This window comes from Podarcis erhardii (assembly GCF_964252035.2).
Source record: "Podarcis erhardii genome assembly, chromosome: 3".
Classification (NCBI taxonomy): Eukaryota; Metazoa; Chordata; class Lepidosauria; order Squamata; family Lacertidae; genus Podarcis; species Podarcis erhardii.
Genome location: NC_138507.1, coordinates 54,741,558 through 54,751,142, shown reverse-complemented (window position 1 = coordinate 54,751,142; position 9,585 = coordinate 54,741,558). Strand labels below are relative to the sequence as shown.

General features: G+C 42.5%; 1 protein-coding gene across 4 annotated transcripts in view; it reads right to left on the bottom strand.

Moving 5' to 3' along the window:
* Positions 1–2,532: 2,532 nt before the first annotated feature.
* DCBLD1 (discoidin, CUB and LCCL domain containing 1) overlaps positions 2,533–9,585 on the bottom strand; it is a 32,170-nt gene continuing 25,117 nt past the window's right edge. For 2 of the 4 annotated variants that reach the window (XM_081856180.1, XM_081856179.1), the window contains exons 10-15: positions 8,174–8,321; positions 7,950–8,066; positions 7,016–7,106; positions 5,551–5,600; positions 4,496–4,630; positions 2,533–3,274 (exon numbers count right to left, since the gene is read on the bottom strand). In XM_081856180.1, coding sequence (XP_081712306.1) covers positions 2,760–3,274; positions 4,496–4,630; positions 5,551–5,600; positions 7,016–7,106; positions 7,950–8,066; positions 8,174–8,321 — 1,056 coding nt within the window. In that variant the 3' untranslated portion in view covers positions 2,533–2,759. The remainder of the gene's footprint in view (positions 3,275–4,495; positions 4,631–5,550; positions 5,601–7,015; positions 7,107–7,949; positions 8,067–8,173; positions 8,322–9,585) is intronic. The other 2 variants (XM_081856181.1, XM_081856182.1) reach the window with 2 other exon arrangements.

Below are 9,585 nucleotides of genomic sequence, written 5' to 3'. Positions count from 1 at the left end.
ATACTCACAAATGCCTCATTGCTACATGAACTCTCAAGTGTGAGTCAAACACCAACACACTTTAAGACCAGATAATATTGTAAGCTCCTCTTAAACACTTTACAGACATAGTGGTAGATTAATTAAAAATCAAAAACAAGGATGAGCAAATCTGGATGAATCTAAATAATAATTGTTATGTATTTGTGAGGTGTAGTCCAATCTTCTAGATGTCCTTCAAATAACTTTTGTGTGGCCTGAGCCTTCTGGTGGAAACCAGAGACATACCTAATTCATTTAAGAGGAAAGCAAACTGCTATCGTTCCCTATTTGCAAAACAATGGAGCAATCCTTTAAAGGAGTGAAGATTTAGAAATATTTAGAAGCATTTGGTGGTGGTGTTTAAAATCGAAGCTTTTTACAAACTCCTGGGTTTTGATAATGATAACATTCCCGAGTCTCTGTCAGGGAAGAACGCAGGGGATGGATAAATAAATATATACGGATACTAATACGAATAACTCCACACATGGTTAGGAATCTCACCACAACCTCTAATGCCTGCTCTCAGCCAAGGCATTTTGGCTGCAGTCTTCTCTTATCTTCCTCCCTGGCTTTGCTTTGACAAGGACACTGCCAAGGCCAGCTGTACCAGACACCCTGCTATTGCAATACCAGGATTTGCACTCAGTAGAAGGAGTCGTCTTATCAAGAGAGCTGAAAGCTTTGGCATTACATTTTATTTGAAAGCCTGGCTCCCAGAAAACACGGTTCCTAGACTGCACAGGAGGGAAGGCAGGGGCCACAATGTATATGAAAAAGCAAATGCTTTCCATGTACAAGGTTCTAGATTCAATCCTTGACCTATCCAGTTAGGGGGCTGCTTCACCCTAGCAGAGTATTTCTCTTAGCTGAGAAGTGTACTGCTGTAGGGGAAGAAAAATATGCAAGAGGGATAGGAATACCTTAGTTCTAGTTACAGGTAGGTAGCCGTGTTGGTCTGCCATAGTAAAAAAAAAATAAAAAATAAAAAAAAAATCCTTCCAGGAGCACCTTAAAGACCAACTAAGTTAGTTCTTGGTATGAGCTTTTGTGTGCAAGTGTGCATGCACACGAAAGCTCATACAAATAACAAACTTAGTTGGTCTCTAAGGTGCCACTGGAAGGATTTTTTTTTGTTAGGAATACCACAATGTGTGAAGATTATGCAAGTGTCTGTTTCATCAGCTGTACACTTGGCAGGGTGCATCTTTGTAGGAAATATACGCATGAACTGGTCCCTAGAGAATCTTGAACAACAGAGCTAGGAAAGACAGGAAGGGGTCAGGTCAGGGGTGGGGGTACCTGAGGGCTACCTGCTGTCCTAAGCAACCTCCCATGGGTCGCATACCAGTAGTGGGCAGAGCCAGAGGAAAAAGGGGGCGAGGCAGCAGATGGAACTCTTAATTTTGCCCGTTGGCTACACACATCTCTCCATCCCCCATCTAAGTAAGAATGAAACATCATCAGAGCTGAAGGACTCATTCCAGCCAGGCGAAAGCACAGGAAAAGGACAGAGAGAAAGGTAGGTGGCTTGGGGAGTAGGTGGTGGCCTGGGGAAAGTCGTGAGAATCAGATGGGGAAGTCAGTATAACAAGCAGAGATCCTTACAGCTATTCCAGTTCATCTTTCCTGCCCCCCCTTTTTTTAAAGAAACCCTTGAGACAAAGTCACAAAAAACATTTTTTAACACAAAGCTGCCACAAGGAGCCTGTGAACAATGCATTCGAAATATCTAAGCATCTGCGAGTAAACTAGCAAAAAATATTTCCATATGCAACTTGCAGAGCCCATTTTTAATGAGATGGCAGACCCGAAGCAAACTACTACTGCTAGGCTTAGGTTGTGCTACTATAATATCCACAATATTTGGTGGGGCTTACTGCAGAGTGGGCAGTATATGTACTGATTCTTCAGAAGATGCTATTATGAAACTAGAGGTGAGTTTGAAAAATTACTTCTAGAAACCTACTGGCTGCCTGATCTCAACTACGCTGTTTTTGTATTAGCAATTTATGGTGGAGAAGAGGTGCATATTTAGGGCCATGGCAGAGACTCAGCTCTGTGTTCTAGTCTTGGTATTTTCCCTTGTCCTAATCTGGGGCTAAAGAATGGACCATTTACAGGCGCAGTTAAATCCATGAAACAGAAGAGCCCGCTATTTCTCAGTGGCAATTGACTAGCATCACTTCTCATCACAATACCATGCACCATCCCTCATTTTTTCAAAACTTATTTTACCCAGAACAAGTACAGATTTATCCACACAGTTAAAACTGTTCAAAGCAGGGGGTTCTGCAGCATAGGATATGACCCGAGGAAATTAGCTTTTAAATTTAATTAGCTCCCACTTCTGTGTAACATGTCAGAACTAGTTAGCACAACTACCAACAGGAAAACAACCCCAGACGCCGTGCTTTGTTTTGTTAGGACACTGTCCTACCTTGTCTAGAAATCAGTGCAGTGACCAGTTCTTCTCACTGACAGCCCCCAACCCACACAGGACAAAACAGATTAAAGTTTAAGTTATTTTTATTAAATTAAAAATGTATGTACACATTGCACAATGTTAGAGTGGAGCACCAATATCACAGCTGCAGAGAATTGACTGCCTGAAGACTCTACCGCAAAGGCAGCAACGAACAGCTTTCACTCCTCAGCCAAGAGCAAATTTTGTTTTGCTCTAAATCTAATCCAGTGCTTTAAACATTATGGCAGTGAGTTTCCGCTGGTCCTTAAGGTTACAGAAGAGCTGTCATTGCAGTCTGATTTACCGGTTTTAGGCAGTATCTGGGTGTCGAATAGCCCTCATCTGTCAATAAACTGGTTTGGGGCTTCTGATAGCCAGTATTGTAGTCAAGTGTGGGCAAGGCTTTCATTTTTGGCTTGTCATACTCCTTCTGACTTTGTGGTGTTTGATAATCTTCACTCCCCGTTTCAGTCTGGCACAAGGCAGTGAAAGTGCCTGTGGAAAGGGAACATTTATGCGCAGCGGAAGCAGTAGGAATGTTATAGCAGCTCTCTGAAGGAAAAGCGTTTTCTCTTCCTACGTGTCGCTCTATAATAGGAGTGGCGTATTCAGGCTCGTGGTTGGTCAAAGGCAGTGCATAATCGTGCCGATTTGCTCTCTGTGGGCAGTGGTAATGGTTCCCAGTCTCGGCACTACCTTTTTTCTCATTCTCTGTGTCCATGGGTCTGAAAGTGGATCCCTTTCGGGTTACTGTCCCAGTTCCTATCATGAGAGGCTGTTGATAATCTAGATGGGAAACAGAAAGAATCACATCAGAATCTCAGATCACACCAAATACTAGATGCCACCTTAATTTGTGCTGAGCAATCTGCTATATTATTTGCCTTCTCCCAGAAAGAAACTGTTATTGTTCCTACAGGAGACAGATATTTTTTCTGTTATCCCTGAGTCGTCTGACCAAGGGATATTATTTCCCAACTGCAGCAAAGAAAATTCAAGCAAGTACTTTGAATCAAATGTGGGTGGACTGTCAAGGCAATTAATTAACTTGAATAAGCTAAAATTAAGCACATTTCCAGGATGCTTCAAATATGTATTTTAAGTTCAAGACAAGAACAAATAGGAAGCATACCGACTCATGTTTTATGTTTGTGTCAATGGGCATTTTTAATTCATTATTTGCAATGGCCTATGGCAACAAGCAATAAATATTTATAAGAATCGTAAGATTTTCCTTGGAGTACTCCTGCCTCCATGCACAAATTTTATTAGAGACCATTTGTTTTCCCCCTGCCTTCTCGTCACAAGATCAAACCATCCTTCTCGCTCTACTGACAAACCCAGTCTTCAGTCTATCAAAGGTCAAAAACAGATTCCTACATTAGATCCTTAGTAGAGCAATAGCTATTGATTATACAAGCTACATGAGCCATGTGCAACAGAAAGAAAAAAATGTGCACTATAATGTTAGAGTTACTAAGCAAGAAAACATGCACACAATTGTCAAATTTATCCACCATCCTATCTAAAAGGATGGTACCACAAATTACAGCTCAACTCCAAAAAGCTACTAGTCATGATAGCTGTGTTCTGCCCCCACTGTTAGGGCAGTATGCCTCTGGATAGCCAATGCTAGGAATAATAGAAAGTCAGGCAAAATCCTCATGTCAAGCTTGCAGGCTTTGCAAAGGCATCTGTGAGAATGGGATGCTGGGCTAGAGGGGCCTGACTGAGAAATCTCTTCTTAACGTCTTTGATATCGCACATGGGTAACCTGATGAGGAAGAATGTTGGAATGCCAAAGCCATTACTCTACAGGTATCTGGAAGAAGAATGCCAACAGTTTTATGTGAACACACTGGCAGGGCAATAATAGATATATGATAAATAAATTTTAAAATGGTACAAGTTCTATTCTGCCAATCCTTACAGATGGGCAAACTAAGCCTGTTCTTTACGTTTCTTACGTGCTACATAGGGATTGTTTTCAGAAGACAGTGAAGTTACCTGCCATCTCTCTTGTGACGAGATCTAGCTTTTGTGGCGTATCCTTTTCATTATTATAACTGATGGTGAATTCAGTAGACTGGTGTCTGACAAAGGGTTGTTTGATTTGTTTCCAGAAACCTAGAAGTTCAAGTCCTAATAATGTTAAAAATCTCCAATGTGATCCAATATAAAACATTGCATGCACAAAAAAATTTAAAACTGTCAGTTTGATTCAGACTGTGTTGGAAAGGATGACATGTAATAGACTTAGGGTTAAAAGAAGCTTGCACTAGCAGAGATCAGTCTATCTATACAGAGCACATAGGGCTAAATCCTGACAACTATCTTCCCTTCCATCCTGCAGCTGCTTGTGTTCCTCACAAGTCACCCTTGAGAGCTGGAATGGAGATATTGGGGGTGAGAGCTGCAGTGCGTGTGCGTGTGTCCGTGCATGTGTGTGTGAAAAAAATCAGCAGAAGCTCATCTAGTATGGTCACACAAGGGACTCTCTGATCCCAGCAATTTATCATCTGGACGTTCTCTTGGAGTCATGAACACACTTAATTTTAAATCAGCTGCTTTGCTGATCATTTTTGGATCACCCTCCCCAATAACGCATCTCAACAGCAGTGCACTGTTGAATTTCAAAGCAAAGCTAAATTTGGACTTGGTGAGCATCTCATGGAAGCAGGTCCGCAAGAGTGTGATATCAAAAAACACTGACCCAAAACTTTTAATGAAAATGGTTCCACAAAACCCTTTTCCTATTAAATTATCCCCTGGTAGAGATTGACATGGATAATGGATGCGTGATCCAAGCCATCCAGATTAAGCCACAGTGATTCCAAGGATCAGGAAGTACTAAGCACAGGAAACTGTCGCTGGCTGCTGTCAATGACTGCTCCAGTTCCACCCATCCATTACATATATTAAAAGTTCTTGTGCTATTTGCGTGTAAGATCCTTAAGGGGAATTAGTCCCACTGCACACAAAGATATTGTTACAACTACATAAACATTTCCCTTTCTCATTATTGTCAGATGATGAACAAAACCATGATTTTTACCACCCACCTGGTTTCCCGGTGTCGTATGAGCCATAAGCACCTCCTTTCTTTCCTCTCCTATAATGAAGAACAGCAACAATAGCACTTGGCTTCAGTCAGTTCCATTGAACCAGTGACTGTCAACTCCTACTGACTGTCTAGGCTAGATTTTCAGGCACTGATCTTCCCCAACTTTGCTACTAGAGGCACTGGGTGTCCCTTGGAGACAGAGACCTGGGTCTTTATGCTGAACCCTGGATCTACCACCTCTTTTGAAAACTTAAGAAAATGCTTACAGGGTAGCTAGGCACAATGCAAAGCAGAATACTGGTGAGACCCATCCACTCACCATCCTGATTTGCCGAATGAGTTGGGCAAGGGTGTGTGTGTGAGGGGGAGGCAGACAGGTAAACAGACAGATATGATACTGGATAAAGCTTCTTTCAGTTTCCATATATACTTAAGTAGAAATTCCTGCCAGGTAGGGCAGAGAGACCAACCCACATAAAATAGGATGATGGCAAGAGCCAGAGTAAATTCCTTTCCCTTTGAAAATCAGACTAAATTTGTATAATGTAAATATGCATTAACGTAGGCATATTTGTTTCATGGGCTTGTGCTCCAAATCTTTCTAATTACTCAGTAATGCCCCTGACAGGTGCCATCGGAATCTACAGACTGTGCCTAAAATTACTAGCCAATCATTATTTTTCTGGTGGCCAACTACAAAGACCAACCATACTACAATTTCATTCCTAAGTAAGGATGTTTAGAAATGCAGGCTTAAATGAATTGCAGGTTGTATTTAAGCACTTAAAGCAATGAACTACTAATAGTGGACTGCTTTCCTTTGGGGTGCAACTACATGACAGTCTTGAAGTTCTTCCTTGTTTTATATTTATAAAATGGTGGGAATGGACTTTGCAACTGGTTAGAAAGAGAGAGGAAGAAAGTGCACCGCCCACGAGCCTTTTGCATAGGTCATCTCTTTCCCGATCAGAAAAGCCCTCAGGTGAGGAATGAATCATTGTGGAAATCTTTCTGCTGTTTTTCATGGAACTTCCTATTTTAGCTCGCTTGTCTCTAAAAGGCTGGAAGACTCCTTCCGTGAAGAGAGCCCGTTTCCCATTCCCTGCAATTCATGGAGACATCAGCTGGGAGAAGGAGCTCATTGGACGAGTCGGAGCACAATGAGGAGCTGGAGAGGGGACTTGAGGAAGCCCAGGCGGCACAATTTGAAATGCCGGTGATTAAGCTTGGGACTTCGTATTAATAATGCAAATACAGTTATAGGTTTTGGTCATAGCATTTTTCCTCTTCTGCTGTAAAACCACTGAAGGCAATCATCAGGTGTATTCCTGTTAGCTGGTAAATCTGCCAGTTACTCTTTAACCTACTAAACAGCTAAGGAAAAGGCTGTTATGTGTCCAAATACCACCACAAGAATTTTTAAGCTTTTCAACTCTGAAGAGGGAGAAGTGAGAGTTACATACTTTCGTACAACAGCATAGATACCAATTCCAGATATCAGGAACAGCAAAAGCACCACTACTACTGGAACGATTATGGTAGTGAGATTCAGTCCTTAAAAAGAAATGAAGATAAAAAGTTACAATGTACTGAAAACCCAGCTGAAAAACTAGATTGAGGGCTGGACTACATATCACATAGTACTGGTATATAGGGGGGAGTATGTAGAACCCAGGAAACAGTGAGACTTAATTCACATTATTGAATCCTGGCTTAACAAGCAAGGATATGCATGACCTCCTTGCACCCTTTGCTCCCATTTCACTCCTCCCTTCACATGAAACAGGGGTGGGGAGCTGCTGTTAACCATGGCTTCTTGTTACGTACAAGCCAGGAATTGTGCACAATGGATTCCAAACAAGCCAAGTTTTGAAAGTCATTAACCCTAGTTTCTAGCTTGCATGTAGTAGGAAGCCATGGTTAACTGAGGCCTTCTTCTTGGTTTCTTTCCCCATTTGCACAAGGGAAAGAGTGCAGCAAGAGGAATGTGGTTGCATCTGGGTGCAGAAGGCTTGCCCATAACCAGGCTTAACTTACGATTTGATTATGTGTTCCACTGTGTTGAGTACCACTCCGTGTGCTCAGACCTGCACCCACTTTAGATCGGTATTAAGCATTGGATACCTCTCAAGCCTTGTATATATCCAGAACACAAGACACTGTTTCTGGTCATTTGGCCCTCATAAAGTAAAAACCATGTAGCAAAGACAGGAATGTGCCCTGCCAACCTCACCCCCAATGAATCACATTTTGTTCCCAGGCATTTGAAAACTGGGGTTCAAAAAGGTGGTTTAGAAATAGGTTCGCATTATCACTTCTGAAAAGTTGTCAGAGTCTGTGGTAGGAGTTGTGCTAAGACTTTTGCCGTTCATTAAGGTGATGAAAGGTGTTTCCTACCTAAGCTGCCTTCTTCTGAGGGTATGGGCTCTGTGATGGTTCTGTCTTCTTTTCTAACCGAGACACCTGTGCTTTGACTTGGTCTCTGCCAGAGCGGATGCATAAGGGAGCTGTTAACTGCAAGGCAAAAGGTGGAACTAAGTGAACCTCAAAACATTTGAAGGGCATTCAGATCCTGCTGCCAATCAAACCTCTCCCCGCCCCCGAATGGTAAAACGGCTTACCTTGGTTTATGCGACAACCAATAAGTTCCACCTTCAGTGCTATTCTTTTGTTCCAGCTCTGTGGAATAATTCTCACGTAGCGGGCTACTATGGGGGGAATGAAATTATTCCGGACTATATCTCCATGATTAGAGTTGGCTTTGAATACCTGCCGTTTGAAAGGAAAATGAACCACATTATTTGGTTTAAAGCCAATGAATAACAACTTCTCCCCTTGAAATCACAGAGGATAAAAATCAACAGCAGCCTGTGTTGATTCACTGGGGGATGGCGAGGAAAGACCTCAACCCTCCAGAGTTTAAAGCTCTTCCTCCAATATGTAGGCAGTCCTAAACTGGAGCAGTACAGCAATCAAAAGAGGGTTTGTGACCAGCTGAGCAGCTTGTTGCGCAACCAGGCTCAACTCCAAACAGTCCAAGGCCAGCAAGGAGTAGTTAACTCTTCCTCCTCCTTCAGATTGTGGCAGAGTTTGAGGCCGGATGCACAGCAAGCTGTAGAGTCAGCACTATACCACTTGAATTCAACCGGTAGAGCCAGTCTCAGCCTAACAACTGAAGGGAAGGCTTTAGCCCTGTACAATTCTAGCACAATTCTCCCCCCCCCCACCATTACTGGTGCCTGTTTCCTCTCCTCAACACAGCATTAATCAATGCCACTCTTTTACTGTTTCTAAAACTGTTTTCCTGCAACAAGTCCTCCTCCCACTTCACAAACAGTGGAATGGGCGTGTGCAAAATAATAGCCTTCTCCCCTGCACACTGCCCCTCCATGTGTGCAGGTACTCCATGCCCTGTCTGTTGTGGGTGATCCTGCTTCACAGCCCTGCTGGTTGGCATGGGCCCATCCACTTTGCTAGTAAAGGGAATTAAGTATTGGAAACTTCAGTGTTCTAGGATTGGAAGAGCAGCACATTTCTCATTTTAGATTTAAAAAGTAACCACCACCAAAGAATGGTATCCAGCTGGTAATCCCCCATGGACAGAAACTTTGATCCAGCAGAGCCTTCTGTCGGCAGAACAGGGATCAAGATGATCTTTGGCAAATGCCTCCTCACCCCTGCAGTCTCTCCATTCCCCTAAGATCAACTTCTGGGAGTTGGAGGAAGTTTTGGAACTGTGTGGGGGTGGAGACACAAGGGGATCTGCAAGGGAAGGAGAAATTGCCAAAGAAGCCGGAGCGATGGGGAGATGGCTGTTTTATTTTTCTCAAAGTGTTCTTGAGATTTTCTTCCGACAGGACAGTACTTATCAGCACTGCCAGTGGAAAGCAAGATAAACATACTACTTCTTTTAAATTAATACCATTAAAAAACCCTCTCTTTTTATAATTCTTTGTATAAGGTTTCACAGAAGGCCTAATATTAATTACAATCATATGTTGATAGCCCATACTTTTTTTCAACTATGTGGAAT